The sequence below is a fragment of the Ursus maritimus genome, unplaced genomic scaffold, assembly GCF_017311325.1.
Source record: "Ursus maritimus isolate PB19 unplaced genomic scaffold, ASM1731132v1 scaffold_12, whole genome shotgun sequence".
NCBI lineage: Eukaryota > Metazoa > Chordata > Mammalia > Carnivora > Ursidae > Ursus > Ursus maritimus.
In genome coordinates this window covers 70,910,710-70,936,379 of record NW_024423564.1, presented here as the reverse complement: position 1 = coordinate 70,936,379, position 25,670 = coordinate 70,910,710, and the positions used below count along the sequence as shown (strand labels likewise).

At 54.3% G+C, this 25,670-nt stretch overlaps 3 protein-coding genes and 1 long non-coding RNA gene across 8 annotated transcripts in view; 2 read left to right on the top strand and 2 right to left on the bottom strand.

Annotated features, from left to right (window-relative positions):
- The first annotated feature begins 2,768 nt into the window (after positions 1 to 2,768).
- On the top strand, positions 2,769 to 4,882 carry GUCA2B (guanylate cyclase activator 2B). Its single transcript, XM_008699439.1, has 3 exons — positions 2,769 to 2,858; positions 3,928 to 4,114; positions 4,803 to 4,882. The coding sequence occupies exons 1-3, from the start codon at positions 2,769 to 2,771 to the stop codon at positions 4,880 to 4,882; spliced, it is 357 nt and encodes a 118-aa protein (XP_008697661.1).
- Positions 4,883 to 8,430: 3,548 nt separating this feature from the next.
- On the bottom strand, positions 8,431 to 16,972 carry GUCA2A (guanylate cyclase activator 2A). 4 transcript variants are annotated; one of them, XM_040627440.1, is made up of 7 exons: positions 16,020 to 16,971; positions 14,475 to 14,685; positions 12,973 to 13,075; positions 12,376 to 12,430; positions 9,719 to 9,827; positions 9,013 to 9,208; positions 8,431 to 8,720 (listed from the first exon to the last, which is right to left on the bottom strand). In XM_040627440.1, the coding sequence occupies exons 5-7, from the start codon at positions 9,791 to 9,793 to the stop codon at positions 8,656 to 8,658; spliced, it is 336 nt and encodes a 111-aa protein (XP_040483374.1). In that variant the 5' UTR covers positions 9,794 to 9,827; positions 12,376 to 12,430; positions 12,973 to 13,075; positions 14,475 to 14,685; positions 16,020 to 16,971; the 3' UTR covers positions 8,431 to 8,655. The 4 variants fall into 4 exon arrangements, with proteins under 4 accessions (XP_040483374.1, XP_040483373.1, XP_040483375.1 ...); XM_040627439.1 differs by having other exon boundaries at positions 16,026 to 16,971; XM_040627441.1 differs by lacking the exons at positions 12,973 to 13,075; positions 14,475 to 14,685 and having other exon boundaries at positions 16,026 to 16,972.
- On the top strand, positions 14,742 to 23,684 carry LOC121102105. The gene is made up of 2 exons (XR_005834188.1): positions 14,742 to 15,346; positions 22,693 to 23,684. It is a non-coding gene; the product is annotated as an uncharacterized LOC121102105 (long non-coding RNA).
- Positions 22,715 to 25,670, bottom strand: part of FOXJ3 (forkhead box J3) — a 141,137-nt gene continuing 138,181 nt past the window's right edge. For both annotated transcript variants that reach the window (XM_040627437.1, XM_040627438.1), the window contains 2 exons: positions 24,851 to 24,958; positions 22,715 to 22,848 (listed from right to left, as the gene is read on the bottom strand). In XM_040627437.1, the coding sequence (XP_040483371.1) occupies positions 22,733 to 22,848; positions 24,851 to 24,958 (224 nt within the window). In that variant the 3' untranslated portion in view covers positions 22,715 to 22,732. The remainder of the gene's footprint in view (positions 22,849 to 24,850; positions 24,959 to 25,670) is intronic.

Genomic DNA, 25,670 nt, shown 5'->3' with positions numbered 1-25,670 from the left:
TGTTGTAATAATCCCTGAGATCAATGATCAGTGATGATAGCTTGGACCTTGGGTAGCAGTGGAGATGGTGAGCCATGGTTAGAGTCTAGAAATATTTAAAAGGTAGAGCCAACTGGTTTTGTTGATGAACTGAATTTGGCAAATAAAAAGAAAAAAGGCATCACGAATGACTCCGATTTCCGGCCTGAGCGACTGGGTGACTGGTAGTACCGTAGACTGTTACGGGAGATGCCGAGCTGGTTAACAGAGGAGTCGGGAACTGAGGAGAGAGGTCAGGTTAGGGGGAGAATCGGGTGCCGATGGTGTTGGAAGTCCCTGAGACGGGACAAGATCACTGGTGACCAGACACAGAACAGTGGTCCCAGGGCTGAGCGCTGGAGCCCCTGGAGCGTCCTGAGGTGTAGAGGTCAAGAAGAGAAGGGACAACCAACAAAGAAAGCCGAGGAAATGAGCCAATGAGATTGGAGAGCGTGTGTCCCAGAAGGCGAGTGGAGAAAATGCTTTGTTCCAAAGGAGACAGAGCGGTTGGCTGTGACAAACGCTGCTCGGGGAGGGTCCATTTGGGGGCAGGGAGGGTCACAGGTGCCGGGGCTCCGCGGCAGTGGGCCTGGGCGGGGAACCCGGTTTGGAGACAGGAGCGCCCAAACATACACACAGGCACACGGGCGAACCGTCCCTCACTCTGCCGTGGCGTTGGGCGCTTCCACACAGAGACCAGAGTCCAGGCTGGTGTGACAGTCAGAGAAATGTCAGAGCCGCCTGGCTGAAGGGGGGCGACAGCTGGGTTCGCGCCTGTGACTCAGTTATTTGTGATGGATGGTGGGTCATTCATGAGGTGGTCAGGAGGGGCTGGGCTGGAATGGGGATTTGAGTCATGTCAGGCAGACAGGGAAGTCACAACTTATTCCCAGGAAGAGTAACACACGATGGGCCCTGGCCGGAGGGCCCTGCCTTCCCGCGATGGCACAGAAGAGAAAGAGGGGCGTCCAGATCGTGTGGGCCTGTTCCTCTCACTTCCCGGAGGGCCAGTGGGGCTGAGCTTGCTCTGGTTAAAAGAGCAAGGATGTGGGAGTCAAAGATCAGGACTGTTCCAGCCGTAGGTTCAGAGACGGGCTCATCACGGAGAGTCCCCTGGAGAAGGAGAGGCAGAGTTGCCACCACGGACTGCGTGGCCGCCACGGACAGATGCCAGCCAGGGAAATGGTCAGCTTGGGGACAGGGAGAGTCACAGGCTCCTCTGGGACGGGCCTGGTCAGTTTTGCCTCGCAACAGCCACTATGAAATTGTTCATTATTTCCTCCACTTACTGATGAAGAAACAGAGGCTCAGAGACACTGAGGAAGGTACCGAAGTCACACAGTTGAGAAGCGCTGAGATCTTCTTGCCTCCAAGGCCCACGTTCCTTTTTCTAGAGCACAGACAGCTGAACAGACGCACGAATTCCAGAGATAAAGCCTGCCGTCCCCTCTTACTCACACAGTGCTTGACCTTGTTGGGCCTCGGGTTACTGATCTGGGAAACGGGCCCCACCGTGCCACCTCTCTGACAGGATCAGGTGGCGTCCCCGCACATGAACCAGCACCACGCTTCGCTCGCTCACGGTGCATGGTCAAGAAATGAAAGCTGTTGTTACCGATGATTATGTTTAGTTTACAGCTGAAAAAGCATGGGAGAGCCCATTAATTCCTTCACCCTCTAAAGAGTAAAGGCTAAAGTCTGGATTCAAAGCAAGACATAGGAAATGTCAGAGCTCACCCAAGCCCTTTCCATGCATCCCAAGATGCGGAAAAGGGAACATGGGCATTTCAGGCAGGTGGAATGCATCAGCAGAAGTGGGGGCAAGTAGGGTACTAGGGCATGTGATGACGTCAACTTTTAGCTGCCGGTTAGAGAGTGAGCCTGGCTGGGCCACCTGGGCCTCACTCTAATGTCATGAGTGGGGTGCCTGTCACATGCCAGGCTCCCTGTCCTGCAGAGGTGAGCCCTGGCTCCAGCACTGTTTACAGCTGCCAGTGGCGGTGGTGATAACGCCCTTGGGGACTTTGCCCTCTTCTCTCTGACCTACGATCGGATCAGCCATGGGGGTAGTGGGTTAGGCATCACCTAGAGGGAGATTAAGGAGCTCGCATTACCGGGGAACCCAAGTGGGCCTGGCCCCGTCATCCTCACAGAGACCTCATGCGGCAGATTCTGTCATTATGTCCACTCGATGCGAGAGCAAAGCAGGCTCAGTCAGAGCTGGTGTGACCGGTCCAGACTCACACGGTGGCAGCAGGACCGGGATTTGAGCCCAGGCCCATCTGTCTCCAAGGCTGTGGAGAAAGGACCATGGGCTGACCTGAGTCAAAGACACTTGAGTCCCCGCTCTGCCATCGACCAGCCTGGTGACCTGGGGCAAGTTCCTTCATCTCTCGAGCCTCATGGTCCCTGTCTGTAGAATGGCCTCCCCATCCTTCCACGTGAATAGGTGTCTTCCGGAGCTGAGGTACGTGGTGTGTCCAAGGCCCTCCCACAGAGCCCCCTGCCCCAGGCGCCTGCCACACAGTACCCTCTTCTTACGTGCTCTGGGCCTCCCTGCCCTTATCCCCCTGGCCCCCTTCCTGGGAATGGGCTCAGGGCTTGGCAAAGAGCCAGCCAGCTGTCAACCCCACCCCGGCTGGCCAGTTAATGAGTGACCAAGGCCCCGGAGCCCGGCCTATAAAGAGCTCCTCACCGGGGAAGCGGATGGGAGCCGGCGGACAGCGGCAGTGGGGTACGGACGGAGCAAGATGCATGGCAGAGGGGTGTCGGGGCTCCTGTCCGGGGTGGCTGTGGTCCTCCTCCTGCTGCTGCAGGGTGCACGCTCGGTCTACATTCACGTGAGTCCCTCCGGCCACCGTGCCCCTTGCCTGAAGGTCCCCAGGGGGAGAGGCGGGGATGGAGAGGGGACGCTAGGAAATCCGTGGGATACAGGGGCGCAAGCGCCCAGGGCTCACCCCCACCCCGAATCACAACCCAGGGACCAAGACAGCTGGCGGGTGGGGACAGCCAGAGTGCTGATGGCAATGACGATGGGGATGACAGCAGTAATAAACCACGGCTAGTCAGCACTGCTCTCTCAGAAGGCAGGTCCTGGTCAGAGGTCAGAAGCTGGAACAAGACGTGGTCCCCGCCCTTAAGGAGCCCCAAAGGAGAGGGGTCTTCCTGGAGCTCTCTGTACTCCCCGTTGTACGGGTGGATGGGGACAGTCCCCGGGAAAAGCCTCTGGGCAGGTGCTGAGCTGACCCTGCAGGCGGAGCAGGAGGCGGCCAGGCCCCGAGGGCGCGGACCGCTCCAGGCGGAGGCACAGCTCCCACTGAGGCTCAGAGCCAGGACAGCTGGGGGCCCGGGGCTCCTTCCAGGGCCTGCCTGCGGGGTGGCACGATGCCGCTGGCCAGCAAGGACGGGGAGGTCTGTGGCCCTGGGTGTCTGTCACAAGCCTGACTCTCGGTGGGGCCTCCCTCTGAGGAGCGCCAGCTTCCCCTGCCGCCCTGGCCTCGGCTTGGGGGTGCTCATTTTGCCACGTCGGTTCGGGGGTGATCAGCCAGTTACCGAGCGGGGCCAGCGTGCCAGGCACTAGGGAGGCGCGTTAGTCAGATGAGACTCCGAGTACGGAAGATACAGGCGACCAGTTGGGAAGAGCTGGGATTTGAACGAGGGCTCTACTGGTCTCCAAAGCCCGTACCTTGAATCACGTGCTCCCCCACCTCACTGTGACCTCAGGTACAGTTACTGGGGGCCTGTGACACCGTGGGGTGTGAAGTGTCAGGCACCACTCCCACCTTCCAGGCTATCCCCCCTCCCAGAACCCTCCACGAGAACAGGGAAGGCTCTGCGTGACCGAGGAGCTCTGGCGTCCTGGCCCAGGTTTTGATACCCTCTCATCTCCTGTCCCCTTTGGCCCGCTAGCACCAAGGCTTCCAGGTCCAGCTGGAGTCAGTAAAGAAACTGAGTGACCTGGAGAAGCAGTGGGGGCCCAACCCCCGCCTCCAGACTCAGAGACTCACGCCCTCCGTGTGTCACCACCCGGCCCTGCCACCGGACCTCCAGCCTGTCTGCGCATCTGAGGAAGCTGCCCAGGTCTTCCAGGCCTTGAGTGAGTTGCCCTACCCCCGAGGAGCTTCCTGCCCCTCCCTCGCTCTCCTCCCCACCACCCAGCTCCGCCACTTCACGTTCTTTCTAGCAAGCACCCAGTGGCTGGGACAGCGACACGCGAAAGGCTCAGCCTCTGGCCTTCCCTGTCTGGGTGCTGCAAGTCAGGCTCGCCGGGACCCCCCTCGGCCCTCGCATCAACCGTCCTAGCGGACTTCACAGATGGGAGGGAAGGGGGCCCAGGGCCAGGACGCTATAAGCAAGGGCTTCAATACAGGGGGGACATGGGGGATGCACGGGGGACCGATGAGAGATAGCCCACGTCTGGGGTGGCATAAGGGGTCCAAAAGGCTTCCAAGAAGAGGTGACATCTAAGCCTAAATGTGGTGGAGGAAGCAGAGCTGGCCAGCAAATGTGGCACCCGCGAAGTGCCAGGCCTGTGCCAGTCCCTGTGCCCGGGCCCCTGTCCTCCTGAGAGGGCCAACAGGACTATCCCTGGCCCCAAGGGTGTAAGGGGCTGGCCCAGGCACCGCAAGGCAGGAGAGGCCTGGGACTCGCCCCGGAGCCCAGCCGCTCCTGACTGTGGGAGAGATGCTGTGCTCGCCATCAGGCCCTCCCCGGGGCCGGCCTTCTCCGCTGCCCGGCCCCCGGGTCCCCCGTTCAGCAGCTGCCCGGTTTCCTCCCCTGCCCAGAGAGCATCGCTAACGACGACTGCGAGCTGTGTGTGAATGTCGCCTGCACCGGCTGCCTCAGAGAGGGCCGGCTGCCCTGAGCCCACCCAGACACTGCCCCCAGCCCGCTGCACCCCCCACTCCGTCCGAGCCCCGGGGGGCCCCTGAGTGCATCATTGGCACCACCGGCCGGAGGCCCGAGCGACTGGACGTGGCACGACACGTTTGGACATGTGGTTGGAGGGGAGTTTGGCCCCTGAGGCAACACTGCTGCGGAATAAAGATGCCCCAGCTACCTACACCCCGAGTCTGGAGTCCATGTGTCCGTCCCTGGGAGCCCCGGGCAGGGCTGCTTGGGAAGCTGAGTGCGTGAGGAGAAAGGGTGATCTCAGGGTAGAGTCAGGAGTTTCCCAGTGTCCGGCGCCTGACGAGTTGGGTCAGCAAGCCCTATTTCATATTGGAGGAGGGAGGCTGGTGGGGGGCATGGAATGAGCCCCCCAACATCACAGAGCTGAGATGCTGCAGAGCGACCGGACCCATCTGACCCTGCAAGCAGAGCTCCGGACCTGGCCCAGCGGCAGCCAGAGCTGCTGTGTTCCCGCCCAGGATGCAGGGGAGTGGGGGGAAGAGTTTCCCCTGGGAGGTGGGGCTGCACCAGTGGGTGGGTGCAGGGAAGAACCCCACGGTGCCCCCTTCCCAGGCCGGGTGTCTGGACGGCCTCTGCCCCGGGGCTCCTGAGAAGATGGGCCTTGGCCTTCACCCTCACCTTCCTGAGCTCCCTCGCTTCTCAGGCTCCCCAGGACCATCTGGCCAGCTCCAGATGGAAGACCTTTCCGCCCTCTCTCCATCCCGGCCGCCCTGAGGAGTGATAACAACAATAACCCATGTCAGGGACACCTGGGTGGCTCAGTAGGTTGAGCACCTGCCTTCGGCTCAGGTCATGATCCCAGGGTGCTGGGATCGAGTCCCACGTCGGGCTCCTCACTCAGCAGGGAGCCCGCTTCTCTCTCTCCCACTCCCCCTGTCTGTGTGCTCTCTCTCCGTACCTCTCCCTCTCTCAAATAAATAACATTTTTTAAAAATTCAAAGTCTATTGAGCATTTGCTGTACCGTAGGCCCTACTCTAAACTCACTGAGTCCTTGAAACAGTGCAATGAAGCAGGTACTGTTCGACAACCACTCCACTTTACAAATAAAGAGCCCCAGGTGCAGAGGGAGAACGAACTCGTCCAGGACGACAGGCTCAGCGGCAAAGCCGGCTTCTTCCCAAGCAGACCGGGCCAGACACACGCTCTGAACCACCATGTTACTGCCTCCCCGGGGTTCGGGCCACACCGATGATGCCTAACAGAGAAGCCCCTGCGTTCTCACAGCTGCGGCCAACTCCTGGGCCCTTCCACAGGGTGGGCTCCCCCGCAGCCCCCGTCTCGGGCAGCCAGAGAGGAGAGCCAGGCACAGAGGGGCCATGGTCTCCGAACTCAGCTTACCCAGGGCCAAGGCCATGGCGAACTCCCCCAGACCAGCTGCCCCTCCCCACTGCCCAGTTCTGCTCATGAGCCCTGCCGCTTCCGGCTCCGCCAGGCCGCAAACCCCAGAGCTCTAGTTCCTTCCTCTCCCTCACCCCACAGGCAAGGCGGGCTGGGGCCTTCGCAGTACCTCCCGTGTCTCTCGGGCCCAGCATGCCAGAGGGACACCGCAGCCCTGCTCTGATTGGGTCCCTTATCCTTCTGTGGATCCCCAGCGCCCCGTCTCACATCTAAACTGAGCGCAAGCACCACCTGGCCTCCGCTCCCGCGGCTCCCTGCAGCTATGCTGGGTCCCCACCTGCCCGCGGAGGAGGCAGTGAAGGGAACTGCCACTGGCCGAGCACCTACTACGTGCCAGGCCCGGGCTGAGCCACCTACACAGAAACTGCCACAGCGGCACGGGCGGACGGCCTACTACGGGCAGACGGGGCTCTAAGAGCTTTTCCTGTTCTACCTCATTTAATCTTCGCTCGGCCCTACAAAGTGGGGCTTCTTGTCAGCAGCATTTTACAGACGAGGAGTGTGAGGGGAGAAGAGGCCGAGCACTGGCCACAGCCACACAGCTGGTAACAGGCGGAGCCAGGATCCACACCCAGAGTCCAGGCCCAGACTGGGAGCGTTAAAGGGCCTGCCCCACCCCACGTCTCATCAAATCCCCCTGCAACCCGGGGCAGTGGGGTCTGTTAGCATCCCCGTTTTCGGGGTTTGAGGAAACCAAGTCTCAGAGACGGGTTCACAGCTGTAAGTGACATGGGCAGGTTCAAACCCAGCCCCGTGTGCCTCCGAGGGCCCACCCCGTCCAGCCCACAAACACTTCCGGGGCCTCGGACCTTCCTGCTTCTGTGTCGGCACCTAACTCCACCTTCTGGAATGCCCTCCGCCTCCCTACCTCCCGATTGCTTTTGAACGTCCACCCACCCCATGCACATCCCAAACACTCGAGCAGATGCCTGCCTCCCCTCCTGCTTCACAAAGCCTCCCCTGACCTGGCCCTAAAGACCCCTCACCCTCTGAATTCTGCAGCCCAGGGAATTCTGCCCGAACCACTCCGGGGCATTCCCCTCCACCCACCTCTCCAAGAAATGCCCTGGTCTCTTTCCCCATTCCCTCTAACTTGCTGACAAGCAGCCTTCTGTGCCTCACCTCCTCACCCCTGTCTGAGCCAGTCTCAGCTTGATGCTGGTTCCCCATTTTCTGGTTTGTTTGTTTTTACCATTTATTGGTTCTCTGTTTGCACACGGCCTGAACTCTATGTGCGTGACATACACATTTACAGCATTATCTCACCGAGCCTGGGAGGCAGGTCCTCTCACAGTCCCAGTTTTACAGGGAGGACACTGAGGCACAGAGAGGGAAAGTGACTTTGCTAGCATCACACAGTGTGTGCGAGACCTGAGGCCGGACTGCGGACTGCGTAGCTCTGGCAATCATCGGTGTGGTGGGCTTCCCCCGCTCTGGGGGTCAGAGAGACCTCTTCAGGCACAGAAACCCGTACAGCACAGTGAGGCCGGCGCCCTGCGAGGGGTGCAGCTGATCAAAGTGCCCACAGAGCCCCAGGGAAAGAGTGGGAGATGGAAGACCCCCTCCCCCGGGGAGGGAGAGGCTTCTGAGGAGAGGCCGTGGGAGCACAGCCTTGGGGCCTCAGCGGGAGTCTATTTGGCGGGGGTGTGGGAAGAGGAGCTGAGCATAGGCCGGGGGAGCAGAGGAAGTGGTGAGGGCCCGGCTTGAGCTGTGGCCCCGGAGAGGGCAGGAGGCTAGGCTGCGGTGGTCAGTGGGGGCCAGGGCCTGAGGAACCCGGAGCACTGCCGAGCCAGGCCAGTCTCACAGCCGCTCCAGCCACGTGGGGGGCCCGCATGCCCGCAGGGACACCTGTGCTCACTCGGGGCTTAGCCGCTCCCGCACCTGCTGCAGATGTGACAGAAAAGCGGGCGGTCCACCTCCCCCATGGGGGTCCGGAGGTTGGGGTCCCCTCAGTGCCTGTGTGTGGTGGCAGCCCCCGGGGGGGCGAGCTTTATAGGGGGAGGCCCACTAAACTCTGGGCGTGCAGGCCAGGGGAGGCACCCTCATAAAGCTGGCCTACAAGTCCACCGACGAATGCGGGCAGGCAGGAGGCCACACAGGAGGACTCTGGCAACTGGTTTATTAGCTGACGGTTGGAGAGGATCTTGGGAAACACCTGCAACTCGGATGGGTCAGGGGCTGGGCCTCCGCACGCCGCCCCAGGCCAGCCCCTCTTCACTCCTCCCCTGGAGGCCCGGCGGGCGGGGCTGCGAGCTGCGGCGGGGGAGGAAGAGGCCGGCCGGCTGTCCTCGGCTGTCCTCGGCTGTCCTCGGCTGTCCTCGGCCGTCCTAGCATCCGGCACAGGCGGCGAAGGCACAGATCTCGCAGGCGCTCGGGTCCTCGGCGATGGCCTCTGCGCGGGAGAGATGGGTCAGAGAGTCAGAGCCTCCCCTTCCCTCGCGCCAGAGCTTGGACATCTGCCACCGAGTCCCAGGACAAACGCCGCCCGTCCGCTCGCGGCGCGGTCTTTCCGCCGCGGACGGGTCCCGCTCGAGCCCGCCGGCCGGAGCGGGGATCCCGCCCAGAAGGAGCGAGAGCGAGGGCCCGAGGGGCCGGCAGACCCACCAATCAGAGCACGCCTCCCGCTCCCGGGCCGCCAATCAGGGAGCTCCCAGGCCCCGCCCACCAGAGAGGAGGCTGCCCACCCAGCCTGTGCAGGATGTCCTGGGCATTGGTCTCCTTGCAGAGAGGCTTGAGTTCTGCGGGAAACTTCAGGTGGCTGCAGACTCGGGGAGCCGCGGGCCCAGCACTCTTCCTGCCCTTCCAGATGCTGGGCTCCTGGAGCTCCCGGAGGTCCTTGAGCTTCTTCACTGAGTCCAGAGGAAAAGAGAACTTTCCATCCTGAGAGAGACATGTCCAGAGCGTGAGGTCAGGCCGCAGCCCGCTCCGGGGTGTCCGCGGGATTCCCAGGACCCAGGCCCGGGGCTCTGGCTGCGGACAGGACTGAGGAGTAGGGTCTAGAATTGAATCTAGCTCTTCACTTCCCAGCCATGTGCCTAGGGCCAGTTACACAACTGCTCCGAGGCTGTTTTACTCCTCAGAAAAATGGGGACTGATAATCCCATTTTCCCAGCGTGGTCGTGGGGCCTCCCTTGAGGGGCCAGGCTCATGGCAAGCACCCAGTAAATTGGCGAATCACCTCCCTTTCCCAAACGGTTATTTCTCTTCTCTCCTCCAAGTTGGAAGGGGAAGGAGTAGGAGGCAGGGCTGAGAGACAGGTACCTGAGAACGAGCCACACCTGAGACACGCCCTCTGCTCTAGCCCCAAGGAGCGAGTGCTCTCTCAGGGCACAGGGCCTGGGCACTGGGGGCAGAGGGCCAGCCGGGCCAGGGGAGGGACTCAGGATTTACCTGCACGGTGACTCCCCCTGCCAGGACAGCCCAGGTCCCGAGGAAGCACAGTGCAGAGAGCAGGATGGTATTCATGGCAGCAGTGCCCAAGAGGGAGGAGTGGCTGCTTCTGGATGCCAGAGGGAAACAGTGGGACTTTTAATGAGGGCAGGGTTACTGAGTAACCACGGGGGCTCATCAGCATCTCATCAGCATCTCATCGGCTTGCCTGTCAACTCAGGCCTAATCAGATAAGGCCTGAGACAGCCCCAGCAGATAAGAGATCAGTCCCGGAGCCCAGCAAGAGCCCTGGCCCCTCCCTGGGCTCCCACTTGAACCCCCAGCCAGGCTAGTTCCTGTGTTCCTTAACCAACCACACACACTCACCGACACCTGCCCTAGGCCAAGCCCCGTGCTGGGGTGGGGCTGCAGACCCAGCCCAGCCCTTAAGGAGGGAGGCCCAGACCTGGCAATGCAGGGTGATTAGGGGGGTGGGGGTGGATGGAGGAGCCATCCCACGCAGCCCAGGGGCAGGGAGTTCAGGAAGAATTCCCAAAGATGCTTGTGCCAGCACTGAGTTCTGGAGAATGGGTAGAATTTTCTTAGAGAAGGGGCCAGGAATAGACCATTTCTTGCAGAGGACACTACATGTGGGACAAGCAGGTCAGTAGGTCCGGAATATTCAGGGAAATGTGAGTAGTTCAGCCCAGGGAGAGAGGGGGTTCCAAGGGGGCTTCAAATGACGAGAGATGAGTTGTAGACCAAGGGAGGTACTAGGTTTGGCCACTGTGACTTTGAGGAAGGACTCTGCTCTGCTGTCCCACGGGCCCGGGTTCAAGTCTTACCTACTGCATGATTTTCATGTGTGTGACCTTGGGGCAAATTGTTTCTCCTCTCTGAGCCTTAGCACCCCTTGTGGATCGATACTACCACTACCTCCTACCTTGTGGCGTATTCTGAGGATCAGATGATGTAAAAACGCTTAGCTCAGTGCCTGGTACACAGAAAGCACTCAGTAAAAGGTCATCCCATTATTATGATTTTTACCAATAGCAGCAGCAGCTTCTGGTCCCCACTGACCACTCTGTTGGCCACCTGCCCATCTCAGCCACAGCCTGTTCTCACCTGGTGCTGACCTTGCCTGTCCTTCAGCCTTACGTTGTCCGAGAATGAACTCCTCCCCTCTCCTTCCCGATGCCCTTACCCTGCTCCCTAACCTCCTCAGTCCTGCTGTTTCTGCCTTCCAACTACCACCTCCCCCACACGGGTGCCCTCCTCTTCTTCTCCCCTTCTTCCCCAGCTAGACCAGCCTTCTCTCCCCACCCTGACCTTTCTGACCAGGCTCGCCTCCTCCACCCTTCCTGAACATGCTGTTTTATCTGCCTGGAAGGCTTTTCCATCCGTCACTAGGTGAACTCCTACTCAAACTTTAAGGCCCAGACCAAATAACCCCTCTGTATCCCCAGTGAAAAAAACTCTCTTAGTTCCCATAGAACCAGATACATTCCCTTACTGGGGATCTTGTTGGGTAGGATTACCTGGGTGTGCTTCTGCCCCTCTAGACGCAGACCCTCTGGCTCAGGGCCTAGTTCTTGTGTTCTCTTGTGAGCAAGGCCCCCAGGACACAGAAGAAGGAACGCCCTGGGAGCTCCATTGTCCTAATCTACACACAAACCAGGCCAGAAGCCAGGACGGCTTTCAGGAAGGGGACAGGGGCAGGAATCCCTGGGTGGAGAGAGTCGGTATTGAAGAAGGAACTGGAGGAGCAGAGCCTGACAGGGAGGGAACTACAAAGGAGTCCGGCCCAAGGCCAGGGTGGGGGAGGGCCCGGCAGGAAACACTGGCTCTCCCTGCCTTCCCAGGCCAGTCCTCAGAGCTGGACTGGACGTCCCTCCCCTCTCCTGTGTGTGTCTGTGTGTGGTGTTCACACACTGAGGGCTGTGTGCATGTGTGTGTGCCCACACTGGGGTCTGCACATCCAGTCCAGCCACACGGTGGCCTCTGCTCTAGGAGTGCGGGGTGGGAGTGCGCACTGGGGGAGGGGGAGGGACAGGATAGGCTCTGGCAGGTTGTGGATGGAGTCCAGGTTGAAGGGGAGGCCAGACATTTGCATAAGGGTCGAGTGTGCTGTGATTGGGATGGAGGTGAGCAGCAGGCAGGGGTCGGTATGCTGAGGTTGGCCCTGGCACTGAACTGGGGTGGGCGGAGTCGAGCTGGGTCAAGGTGAAAGCTGGCTAGGGTCAGCCTGAGGTTCTGTTTGGGGTTGGGGCTAAGCTGGGGCAAGACGGAGGAGCAGTCAGTGGTAGGAGTTTACATCAGGACTCACAGTGGGGTTTGAGTCCGGGGCAGGGTTAGAATGGGGCTGAGGGCAGGATTGGGGTGTCAGGTTAGGTTTGGAACCCAGAGCTGCAGGAATTAGGTTGATGCTGGGACCGCAAATGATGTGGAGGCTGGCGAGGGCCGGGTTTCGGATCAAGGTTGGGTAAGTATGGGGCTCAAGCGAAATGAAATACAGCTGAATATTCAGGAGGGGCTTGGGTGGGGCTGCTGTGGGCTGGAAGAGCCCTGTTTCTGGCTGGCTTTGGTTTTCGGTCTTTCCCCTCCCCAGGTACAGAGGGAATGGGGGGGCTTTGATTCCTCAAGCCTCCTTCTCCGCTAGGCCCCTAGCCAGGACCTACCTGGTATGAGGCAGAACTGGAACAGGTGGGGGGTTACGGGAGTGAGTCCTCCGTGCTGTGGGAAAGAGGAAATGGCTCTGAGGCCTCACACCTTTGGGCCCTGCCCTAACTCCACCTCTGACGTCTGCCCTGGGAAATGGGAACCAGCTCCCCTTCCCGCACCCTCACAATTCCCAGCCCAGCCCCGGCCCAGGTGTGAGTTCAGGCCCCCTCCCTGAGCTCCTGCGTTGAAGTGGCTGGGTGCTGGATCTTGGGGCCCTTCCCAGGTCCACACCTGAGTCCTGAGGCATTGGTCCCCGGGACCCCCACACGCCTTCATTCCTTATGGGCAGCAGGTGGGGCTGCGATTGCTGGGCTTCCCACATCCAAGGCCACCTCTTCTGGCAAATTCTTGCTCCTCTGTAGCCTTCCAGGCCATGCCGCCTCTTCCACCCACCGCCCCACCTAAAAACCCACCAGCGGCTACCACAGACCTTCAGAAGAAAACCCAGACCCCCTGGCCTGGCATTCAAGGCCCTTCCTGGTTAGTCCCTGCTCACCCTTCCACCAGGATCCCAAAAGCGCCCCTAAGAGTGAACCAGGAAGAAGGGCCCAGACCTGTTGTAGGTGACAGAGCTCTAGCTCTGAAGGGAGACAGCCCTGGGTCAGAGTCCCAGCTCCTTTAGTGACCAGCTGCGTGGCCTTTCCCAGACTCCAGTTTCTACATGTGAAAAACGGAGACAAGAACTACATTGTGAATTTCAAGTTTTTTTTTTTTTTATTTATTTATTCAACAGAGATAGAGACAGCCAGCGAGAGAGGGAACACAAGCAGGGGGAGTGGGAGAGGAAGAAGCAGGCTCATAGCGGAGGAGCCTGATGTGGGGCTCGATCCCACAACGCCGGGATCACGCCCTGAGCTGAAGGCAGACGTTTAACCGCTGTGCCACCCAGGCGCCCCTACATTGTGAATTTCAGATTGTGAAAAATTTCCTCCCTCACGCCCAGCTCCAGCAAGCCTGGCTTAAGACATTCTCCACCTCCTCTGGGCTTCACCAGCCTCAGACACTTTCCCTCCGTAAACCTTGCCAAACTGTCTGTCTTGCCCACTTTCCTCTGAGTTCCTGAAAGCAGAGGCTGCGTCATGCTCCGCTGTGACCCCAGGACCCATACAGGCCTGGCACTTAGTGGGTGCTGCTGAGCCCTTAGGGCATCAGCAAGGTCGTGCTATTTGCAATAATCCTAACACTCACTATGGATCGAGGGCTTTCCAGTATGGAAAAGTTAACCCTTGGGTTTGTGCGACCTCAGCATGGTTCCAACGTGCATGGTAAAGTTGGGTTCACTGGGGCCCAGTCCCCCCCCAAGGGTGGGCTCTGCTTCCCGCCGGGCCGGAGGCCCCAGCTGACCCCAGTAGGAAAGGCCAGAAATGGAGCCCAAGTGGGAGTCTAGAGACCTCCCTGCTGACCTGTGTGACCTTGAGAAGGGACGGTGTGGCTCACATCTCACAGCCTCCCCATCCTGCTCGTAAACTCCTACTGGAGAGTGTAACAGCTCTGGTTCCTCTAAGAGCCCTGAACTACCTGAGGAAGACTTGCAGTGTGTGTGAACCTCTTAACAGCTCCGGGAATATGTAAGAAATAACCGTAGAATCCCATTTTACTGAGGGATAAACTGAAGCTCAGAAGCCCAGAGATTAAGAGACCTTGACTTTTTCAAGGGTGCATAATACACAGAGGCCAGGTACAGTTGTATTGGTAGCGCACTGCACCGGGCACCCAGCCAACGGAGAGGACCAGTATGGACACAAGCCATGTGGCTACCTAGGCCTAGGGGAAGGCACAACTTTGCACATTCGTTGCCAGGTGCCCTGGGCAGCAGCTGCAGTCACAAAGCTGAAAATTCCAGAACAGAAGGCAGTTCTCACAAATTCCAAAGAAGAGCTTAAACATCTACTCGGTCCCTACGTCCTGCAGTATCTTCCTGGCCCCAGACTGCCATCTTTAAGGAAGAGGAAGGAGAAAGGAGCAGCTGCTGCATCAGACTCCGTGAAGTAGGCACATGATGCCCATTTTACAGAGGAGGAAATAGAGGCTCTCAGAAGACAGTGCCCAACATTACCCAGAAAATGATTGCTGAGTTGGAATTTGAAGCCTATTGGCTTGATCCAAGTCCAGGCTGGGCTGGAGGGCGTCCTCTCCTCCCCCAGGCTCCAGGGGACAGTTGGCTTTTCATGTCACAGCCTTGTGGCCTGGCCAGGATGAGGCCGTGGTGGCACTCCATTCACCAGCAGCTGCCTCCTGTTCCCCCAACCTTCAGTCTGCTCCGAAGACTGTCAGGAAGGAAGGAGACACAGCTGGAGTTCTGGCCACGTGCCCCAGAGGCCACAGGCCTAGAGGGAGGGCAGGACACGCGGGAAGCAGACTGAGAGCCATGAGAGAAGGTCCCGTGGGGCCAGGTCTGAGAACGCTTGCCAGACGAGTTGGCATTTGAGCTGGGCCTTGATCAACGGGCAGATTTGGACCAGACCAAAGGCACGGCAGCAGGAAGCACAGAGGGGAAGGGAGTGGGGGCGGGGGGCTGAGGCAGAGAATGTGTCAAGAGGGGCTTGGGCAACAGCCGGGGAAGGAGGCTTGAAATACCGGGCTAAGGGGTTCTGCCGTCCACCTCAAGACAGTGCGAAGCCCGTGGGAGCAGGGGAAGACCACGGGAAGAGCACCGCTTTCAAAGGACTGCTGTGGCCCTAGGGGTGGGAGTGGACTGCCCAGGTAGGGCTGCTGCACCAGACCTGCCGCAAGGGGAGGCGTTCCACCCCTGCCAGGGCTCCGGGAGGGCAAGGACGGTGTGTGGGAGTCAGCCGGTCTGGGCAGCGCAGCGAGAGACTGCATGTGCGAGGGGAGGACGGCAGGGCAGTCCCGGGACTAGGATGTGCCAGGGCCCGTGCAGCTGCCTTCCAACTGACTTCTCCTGGACGAGCTCATCAACACTTTGAGGTAAGGCATTCCATCCCCATTTTACAGATAAGGAAACTGAGGTCAGAGAGGATGTCTTGCCGGGATGGAATTCCAGCTGCTTCTGACTGCAGAGTCCGTGTTCTTTCCATTGGCTACTGTATTTTTCGGGCCTTTGGGGCCTACAGGGAACATGCTCAGCCCCAGGCCAGCCGCTCGGGAGAGACCAGCTTCTGGCCTGGCCTGGATGCTCTGCGTGGGGCCGGCTGGGGGCTGCCCGGGGGCAGAAGCAAATGGAGCTAGACCGGGGAACCAGCTCAGATTGGTAGGGAGGAGCCGCCACAGATGAGAAAAGGGGAAGAAGTCGCGTGTATGGCACCCACAGTCCCCAACCCTGACAGCACCTGGGAACCTGGTTCTCTCCCAGGACATGGGCCCTTGGGGAGATTCAAGCGGCTAAGAAGGCTCAGAAGGGAGGAGGGAGGCGGAATTCGAGCGAGGAGTTATCTCCACCCCCCCCCCCCCCAGCATGCTTTCTCTATCGCGGCTGACGAGCCCACACAGACACACGGAGGCACGGTCACACAAGCACTCGCTCACACACACAGAAGGCCCCGTGGGCACCATCAGACAGCCACACGGCCATCTGCTGTCACCCTGTCACCCAGGAACGGGACTTCCAAATACCCCAGAGTCACACAGTATGTGTGCTTACACTCACACGGAACCAGAGGACTGTTCCCAGGGCGGCCTCTTGCCTGTGAACGTCATCAGACACGGAAAGGGTGGGAAGTGTCCTCAGATGTCTTTATTGCCATTGTCCAGGACGGGAAGTTGCCTCTCTGACCTTCTGGGGCCTGCGTTGAGAGAGGGGCATCTTCACCCTTGGTGACGTCAGCTCAGAGCCTGTGCTGGGTGAGGTGGGGCGGGATTGGGTGTGGTGACAGCCTTGAGGGAGGTCAAGGGCACCAGGAGAGTTTTGTGGAAGAGACAGGGCACCTCAATACGAAGAGCCGGAGGGAGGCAGAGCTGGCTTCCTGATCTGTCACCGTCCTCTCTCACTGGCTGTGACCTTGGGCAGATGACTTCACGTCTCTCAACAGCACTGTCCAGCGGCCTCCAAAGCAGCTGGGGCTGTTAACTTAGATAATGGCTCAAAAACTGGGTAGGGGTCTGGCAAATGTCGGCAATAACCACAATGTTTGTGACGGCCACAGGACAGTGTGAGTGCGTGGGAACACCAAAGCCTGATTAGGCTGAGGTAGGGCTGGGAGGGCCACGAATGTGGCTGGCCAGGCCACAGCCCTCTCCACACCTGCCCAAACAATGCCAGCCCCCAGCATCGGCGGCTCCCAGCAAGGCAGAGCCTCAGGACACTCAGAGAGTTTGGGGTTGAAGGTGGGGTGACCTTTCCCACTCTGCCTTGGGAGCCTATAGGGAGACAGCTCTCAGTGGGCCCCACGGCAGTGTATTTATTGATGAGAACTAGAGGGGCTCCTTGGCTCCCTCTAGCAACCTCTGATGTGGGAAAAGATTCTGGGGGCTGGCCACTGGGCTCCCTACCTGTCTTTGGGAGCCCGCAGCCCTAGGGGTTGTGGAGAAAGGGAGCAGAGGGAGCACAGCCCCCAATGGGAAAGGCGACCTTGGGAACCAGGAAAGGCACACAGCTGGCAGCCCTGTGCCCTCTGGTGGCCTCCGGTGCTCACTGCAGCCTCACCGCTTTGTTCTAAGGCTTCCATGCTCTGCCCCACAGTGGCGGGCACAGCGAGGAACTGACAGCACATTGTGGTGAAGAGGGTGGCTGGGTGGTATGAATCCCAGCTCTGCTGTCACTGCTGCTGCTATTATTATTATTACCACCACCACCACCATTTCTACTATTTACAAGCTGGATGACCCTGGGCAAGTGACTCAACCGCTTTCTGGCCCAGAATCTTCATTTACGACACGAGGTTGAGGATACTATCTACCACACAGAGTAAATACCGTCTACACGGCGCTTGGGAGAAGTAATGTTAACAAGTAGTACGCGGTAGCTGTCCTATTCTGTACTACCGGGGTCAGCGTTATTTAGGGGCCCTGCTTGTGAGTTGGAGGCTGGAGACAGCCCTGACTTGGAGGTGGATTCTGGCTCTGCTGCAGCCACCCACCAGGTCTGCGCTCTGCCCACGCTGACTAGTTACACATCATACGTGGAGGGAGACACACAGGGAGGTAAGCTCAAAATCACTCCTGAAAATCCTTTCGGAAGGTAGTACCCGTGTTGGGGATAAAGACACCAAGTCTCAATAAGGCCACCACGGCCAGCTTTTCTGATTCTTGGCTACAGCCTGCCTTTGAGGTAGCTGACTTGCATCCAAGGTCCACGTTGCACAGAACACGTGTATCTTTACCCACTGGAGTCACACTCGGCGATGACGCAGGTGCCCACGCAGACAGTACAGGGAAGCAGTGCCGGTTACGGTCTCAGGTTCAGACCTGCCACCACAGGTGGATAATCAGTAACAGCGCTCTTTCTGGCCAGGTGCGTACAGCGCCTTGGAGAGCTTTGACTGCACCGTGCCCGCCTCTCTTCTGTAAACGGGGCAGTACGGTACTACAACGCCAGGTTCCTGTGTAGGTCAAGACAGACAATGTGTGTAGGAATTTTAAATTCCTGCCAAGTAGAGGACACTCCCCACTCCTCCCCTTCCCTGAATCTTCCTCTAGATCCGTGACTTTGACCAAGTCACTTCCCTCTCTGGGTCCGAGCTCTCAACAGCAAAACGCAGGGGCTGTATTAGATGATTTCTAAGGCCCCTTCTGGCTTGAAGCCTTCAAGAGAGTTAGGATTCTAGGGAGTTTAGATGTAGTCAAGCCTTACACGAATGCTGATGCTTACGTGGCTTTCACAGGACTGCTTGATCCGGCTGGTAAGGGCACATCTATAAATAGCAGCCCTTTGCACACTGCAACATGTCAAAGCCTTGAGAATTAAACCTGCATCTTAATGATCTCGTTTACTTTTTTCATTTGATTAGCCCAAAGCTGCACTTCAACTGCGCCTGAACCAGCAAAGAGACCAGATTTAACTCTGCCCTTAACTACCGCCCTTCAGAGGCCCTGCTAATGACCAAAATTCACCTGTAATGGGAGAAAAACAGAGCTCCTCCCTCCAAGAGACACACATAAACTGGTGGGCAGGCATTACCTCTGGCTTTGGGAAAATTCTCTTTTGGAAGGCAGTGACGTAAAAAGAAATGAGCTTTGGAGTCAGACCCAGACTGAATTATCCCAGGTCCTCTATTAGCTGTGAGAACTTATTAACCAAGTTAAACTTTCTGAGCCTCAGTTTCCCCAACGGTAAAACTGCAATAAACAGCTTTTCCTGGCAGTGATGTACGGGTTCAGTTAGACGCTGCAAGAGGCCCTGGGCAGGATTATGGGATTGGCAGGAAAGCCCTCCCCTTGAGTTAGGCAGACAGCAGCTTCAGATCCACTTCCACCAGTACTGTTGGTCTGCCCAGTGCTTAGCCTCTGAACCTGTTTCCATATCATTCAAGTTGGGACCCCACCACTTACAGGAGTGCTGTGCTTGGTTCTTAACCAGCAAGCCATCACTTCTTCTGCTTTGATCCCCACCCCTATGCTAGTCTAGCTTCCAAGCCTGGCTCAGAGCAGTGGTATAAATGGAAAAACCTTCACCTGTCTGTCCAGAACCCTTTGAAGACTCAACTTAAGTAGCCCATGCCAGGCTGAGGCCTTCCTGGACCACTGCCTCAGCCCTCAGCATAACCTAACTCCTCACCATCAGAATCCTGCCTTGCCAGGGTACACCTTCAGAGCAGTTCCCCTGGGCTGTCCCCTGGAGCTGGTGTCTTTGCCTGTCCTGGGTTAAGTCTGCACTCACTAAAGGCAGGAGTTGTGGCTTTCTCCTGAGAAGGCTGACAGGAGCGTGGGCTCAGCAAACGTTAAGAAGCTCCATTTTTACCTTCGGAAGGTAGCTCTCTGGGGAGGCACATCTGGGGGCAACAATGAGGTCAAGGATACAGGTAGGGTAGGGGAATTTCTTGGAAGTAGCAGAGGATGGTGTAAAAGAACATGACATTGGAATCAAATGACCCAGATTCAAACTCAGCTCTGTCACTTCCAATAAAGGATCTGGGTAAGCCACTGCACCTTTGAGTTGTAACCACACTGTAAAATGAGCATAACAGTACCTACTTAGCACAGCACCTGGCAGATGCTTAGTACTTTTTCATGTTCCAGGTACTGTTCTAAATGTTTAAATGCATTAGTTAATTTAATCCCACTACAACTCTAGGAGATAGGTATTATTATCCTATTTTGAAGGCACTGCAAATGAGGAAAATGAGGCTCAGAGGAACTAAATAAGTTCCCCAAGTTCAAAGAACTAGTGAGATATTCCTAAAGGCAGCAACAAATGGGACACACTCCCCAAGACCACAAGGACTGTCTGCAAGTTTCTGCCATTGGGACTGACTCCAGTCTTGTTCCCCCAACTGTAGCACATGACACAGGGCCAACTGTTGTTGTAAATAGAGTTAACATAATATATTTATTTTAAGTGCCATTCATGCATATCAGTTCTGGCAGCAACAATCCTAATGACACTTGGGGTATTTCTTTACAGCACTAAACAGTTACAAAGAATGGGTGCCGTTCATCATAGAGGCAAAATATGAAATCGTGCAATAGCAAAACTGTAGAAACATTAAAACACTGACTGTCCAACAGCAGTACAGAGAGCAGATTGTGTTTGCACAAAAAGCCAATGCATTTTCATCACATATATACAATATAGATATGTACACATCACCCTCTGAATGAACAATATCAAAATACTCTATTCCATTTGAAATAATCCCCGGATTGATTCCCTCCCACTTCAAAGGACATCTGAGAGACATGTATTTACAAGAACACACATGAATACATTTACATTTCAAAAACTGCCACAAATGCCAGTCGGATTATTCTCCTGGACAGAGTACCCCCATTTGATTATATGCATTTATTATTCTTTTCCCCAAAAGTCTTCAGTCAATTTAAGCCCCAAACAGAACTTGCTCTGCATTCACAACTACCAACTGAAAGAGCCACGAGAGGGGAGGCTCCGCACCTCAGCAGGTGCTCTGGTGGCCGGAGCGCACTGAGAAGGCCTGTCTGGGGCTCCAGGGCCGCCCGCGGCACAAGAGTGCCACGCGTCTGAGTGCAGGCTCTGCCTCCAGGGCCATCTGTGGTAAGTTTAAATTCTCATAAAAATATTGATCACTGCAAATCAGTAAATGACTGCCAAATGGTAAATGCGCTTCACAAAATTTGTAAAATCGTCATCAGTGGTTTCTACTCAAATCATTCAAGGTAAGACTGCATTCCAATACCTAAATTGTTTAAAGTGCACATTGCTACCCAAGCAATTTTAAGTTTTCAAAACAGCTATTTTGGTATCTAGAAAACAGTGACTTGAGCAGACTATTGAAAATCCCACCCCACCCCCATTTTTTCAAGTTTTTGCTCTGCAGGCTGCTATCTCATCTTGCCTCTGATCTGTGTAAGAGGGGCCTGTTGGCTGCCTTGCCAGAATCCTCCGATTTTCACTGATCCAAGGGGCTGGAACTGAGCTTCCTCTTTCATGCCAAGCAGGGTCCAAACAACAGGAACATAAAGCCCTTCCTTTCTCCCCAACCTCACCAGCCTTTCCTATGGCTGGCTTCCCAGTGATTCATTAAAGGCATCATTCTATTAAAAAAAAAAAATACCCACACACATTGACAAACACTCTCACATACACACATACAGAAACAAAGATGTCTGTTTAGTTCAAGTAGAGAACACTCAACCACATTATCACTAAGGCTAATTAAAGTGATTTAAAGCATGGCTGATAGAGACTAGAGATGCTAAAAAGCAACCAGTAAGCAGTTATTACTCCTTGATTTGATGGAACATATCATTCCCCCATTATAACTGAAAGAAATTCTGCCTTTTTTATGGTCTGAAGAACCAATTCAAAATCTATTCATTTAAAAAAAAAATCTCATTTCTGTTACTTTTATTATAAAACTAAGACAATCAATCCATGCAAAGTAACTATGATACAATATGAAACAAAACAAAAAACTAATAAAAACCCCAATGAGGCACACGCATTTCAAAGAAAGTAACCCAAATGTCATGCACACAGACACACAGAGCAACAGAAACAGCAGACCACTTAAGGATACTGCACTGAAGACTGAGGCAAATAAAATGTTTGTGTGGCTCTATTCTCCTCAGTGCTTCCTAAATGGAAAGAGAAGGAGTGAGGAAACTTGTGTTATACACAGTGCCCTGCTGTTCTATTGCCGAAATGAACTCTGATTCGAATTCCAGAAAAATGCTATTTAGCTAATACATCTCAATCAGCAGGAATGCTAAGAGAGAGAAATATACTCACATGGTAAAAGGACTGATGATAAAGAGAATGACACAATCTCTCTGATTGTCTTGTCTGTAAACTCTTAAAAAAGAAACCAATTCTGTGCTTTCAGACACCACACTTCTCCTTAATGAACCCAATAGGAGCTGAGCATTCACAGAAGGTAGCAATAAATATTAAAATAACACTTTTGAATAATAAATACATGAGTGAATATGGAGGCAATGATTTTGTTAAAGAGCCAAGCAATGCCCAGCTGCTAACTGATCAAATACATTTTAGAACTGTTATAATGCAGATTGAGGACAACAGACATGGACGAGGTACAACATAAACTCCGTAATCCCCCAACCATCAAAACAAATTTGGTCAGTTCTTTATGCTGCTCAGGAACAACATGCCCCTCTGGACTGTTTGGAGACCATCAAACTCTGGGTTCTTTGACTTAGTAGAACTCAATACCCACATTTCTGAAAAAGATTAAATAAGAAACTGGGCTTTGAAAAAATCTATTTCCTTTCAGTTGCCTACATCAGTTAAAAGCATCCTGCAGAAAATAGCCTAACAAGGAATAAAAACTCACAGTAACTTTCTTTTCAAGACGTAATAATCCAATTAGAAAAATCGAAGCCTTTCAGTAATTTTTGTACATATATTTACACATATGTATCTATAAACTGCTTGCAGCAAAATAGGCTCTGTCTGAAAAAATCAGTCTGGCACTTGTGGTCAACATCAAACACAAATATGCAAAAGCCGTTCAAATCACACAACAGTTAGGAGCTACATAGGGCAGCTGGCAGGGAGACAAACATGTAGTACTTGTTTGGGTCAGATAAAAGCAGTAAGTTATCCAGCTAAAATCTTTTTGATTGTCTTCAAAAGAAATTTTGATAACATCGGTAAAGTGATTAGCAACTCTGTTTTCTCAACTGGATTCTCTTAAACCTTTCCCTTCACTGCACAGAAAGGTGACGCTGGGGTCTGGTGCCTTGCAGAAACAAGCTCTACACAATTGAATCCCAATCAAAGTCATCCTGGATGTCGTCTGGAGGCAGAGAGCGCCGCATCTGGAAGGCTTGGGAAGGCATCATGTGCTGCTGGTTCATGGCTCCGTGATGGCCTGGAAGGAAGGAGGCAATGTCAGTAGAGATTTAGGTAGAGAAGAAAGGAATAAATGAACACCTACTGAAGACTTCCTTTGTGCCAGGCACTCGGTGCTTGTTATCTCCCTAATCCACTCAGAAGCCTTCACCCAGGCGGCTCTCAACCACCCTCACGTTACAGATAACAGGGCTTGGATTTAAGAGAACGGAGCAAGTTACCCAAGGTCATACAAGTAGTAAGGGGAAGAGATTTGAATTCAGTTCACTTGACTCCAAAACCCACGCCTGTTTTGGTTACACCAGGAGGAAGCAAGGAGGGCATAAAAACGCTAGGGTGCCCAAGTGCTGATGCAACCCTTTCTCTCAGTTTGTCCTGTACCAATACATGTTTCAGTAACATGAACCGGCTCCCATGAGAATGGTAAAAAGAGAATGATGTCAGTGTACCAGTGAAGTCACTCTGGGTCATCCTGAATTCTCACCAGCAAGTTAACTTTTGTGCCACCAAGTGACAGTGGGTGAACACAGAGAACATCAACACAGCTGAGTGCAGGGAGGCCACGGTAGACCAGAGTGGAGTACAGGATGCCCACCCTCCCCACACTCCTCTCCTTAGATTACTGTGGCTGTGTGCAGCTCGTGCTCCCCAATTTTGGTGCATTCTGCCCTTGTCTCCATAGCTTTGACAAACCCCCTTCCAAACCAGACTTTTTTCTCAAGTAATAATCTCTATTTATTTGCAGAATTCATTCTTTTATTAGGAATTAAACATATCTTTTTAATGTTGTGGAATTTTTACTGAATTATTGCGGTTTTGTTTGATTTGCTTGATCTGATTACAAAGTTTTAAGCAGTCTGCTGCTAATCTCATTTTTCTTATAAGCCCTGTAATTTTTAATGCACCATTTTATAAAATGCTAAGGTTTTCAATATGTCACAGTATAGCAGAAATGCCTATGTTTACTTATTTTTTAACTTATAAATTTCTTACTATGGCACCAGGCACTAATTTAAGTGATTTACCTCTAATCCTCATTTAATGCTCTTAACAACCCTAGGAGTTAGGCAGTGTTATGAACTCCCTTTAATAGACAAAGGTAGGAGGGTTAAGGCAGCTATCAAGTGGCAAAGCACCAAAATGCAAACCCTGGGAATCTGGTTCCAGAGTCTTAACTACCATATCTTGCCACCTACAAGTCCTGGTGAGTGCTGAGAACAAATAACACTTAGTCCTCCCATTCATCGAAGAACAGGTCACCTGGCCCCAACTCCTCCTTCACTAATACGGGGCAAACACTTCTTCGGGGGTTTTAAATTCACATCTGCACATGACCTTTCCGTTCCTTGAGCAGCCTAAGTGGACGGCAGCATGGTACACGAGAAAAACAACGAACTCTAAATCCAGATATCAAGACTTGAGTCTTGGTTTGGTCACTTAGCAAAACTGGTGGCTCTGGGCAAGTTATCTCCACTCCTGAGCTAGGACTTCCTCATCTAGATTATCCTTAAACTACCTTCCTGATTAAATGTAACTTATTCTGCATTCAGGAACCCAGGAGGGACAGTTTATGAACCAGTGACTCTGCAACTTACCTCTTCTGTAAGAGACTTCTTCAGAAACTAGAGCTGGAGGGATGCCAGCAGAATGAACGGAGCAAAATATATATGAGCTAATCAAAGACAGTTCTTGAAGCCTGCTCAAGTCCCACCAAAGTCAAAAAGCCTCAAAGATACCTAAGACCACAGGACAAGCTCTATGTCCCTGGACCTCTTTAGAGAGGCAGGACAATAATTAGAATCACAGCATCAAAGAGACGCAGGTTATATGGTCCAAACACCAAATGACACTTGAATCCCTTCGCCCAGCACTGAAGCCAAGTAACTGTGCAGACTGTCACCCCATCCTCCCATACCAGGGATTTCACTCCCTCCTGAACAGCCTCGCTCACGCTGGGACAATTAAAGTTTTTTAATATTACACTCTGAGTACCAACTGTAAGACAACACACTCCAAATTACCTGCAATTGTCGTTCCTGGAGTGCTGAGTGCCTGTGGGATGTGAGGGTAACCAGGGGGCGGCATCACTGAAGGAGGGAGATTTTGCCTGGAGTCTATGTACAAATTTCCTATCAGATTGAAAAGCAGAATGAAGGAAAACACACTTACATAAATAAAACAAGTAAAGCACTAAAACCTTAATAAAATTATTACCTAAAACTAAATTAAGCAGGTAAGGCGAGAAAAGAGACAGAAAAAATTACTTCTTTCAGATGCTAATCCCAAAGGTGGTACCAGGCTGAGTGTGAATACACTGATGCTAATTCTGACACTGCCTCTTTTCTGTCTGGAAGCCTGCAGTCAAGTTGTCTTTCCTGTTGCTGTGACACATCTTATAACAGTTCAAAAGCATTTTCTTATCTATTTGATCATCTGAGCCTCCCACTCAGTCCAAAATGAGGGCAAAACAGGGATTATCCCCATTTTATGGATGGGGCAACTGAGGCTCAGTAAGACTAAGCTGACGTGCCCAAACACACATCAGTTTAACAGGGTGAGCACTAGAATCCACTTCTCCTAGATCATAGGTTCTTTCTACTAACTGCTGCCCTCTCTCCTTGATTTTCTCACTTTCAAAGCAGACTTATCTATGTGTGCCCTAGCTGATTAACAAAATGAATGGAGGCACAAAGTGACAGAAACATTTGCACAAATTTAAAAGAGCTATACCAAGTAAAGGTGATGAAAAATGTATTATTTAGAAGTGTGACGATGGGAAACAGATCTCGTCTGAATGGCATTTCTGAAGGTTCTTAATATATTTTCGCTGACAGGAACCAT

Coding starts and splice junctions, on each gene's coding strand:
- GUCA2B (XM_008699439.1), top strand. CDS start 2,769: ATGCATGGCAGAGGGGTGTCGGGGCTCCTGTCCGGGGTGGCTGTGGTC. Junction 2,859..3,927: donor CACGCTCGGTCTACATTCAC/GTGAGTCCCTCC, acceptor TTGGCCCGCTAG/CACCAAGGCTTCCAGGTCCA. Junction 4,115..4,802: donor CCAGGTCTTCCAGGCCTTGA/GTGAGTTGCCCT, acceptor TCCCCTGCCCAG/AGAGCATCGCTAACGACGAC.
- GUCA2A (XM_040627441.1), bottom strand. CDS start 9,793: ATGAATACCATCCTGCTCTCTGCACTGTGCTTCCTCGGGACCTGGGCT. Junction 9,209..9,718: donor CAGGGGGAGTCACCGTGCAG/GTAAATCCTGAG, acceptor TGTCTCTCTCAG/GATGGAAAGTTCTCTTTTCC. Junction 8,721..9,012: donor GGACATCCTGCACAGGCTGG/GTGGGCAGCCTC, acceptor TCTCCCGCGCAG/AGGCCATCGCCGAGGACCCG.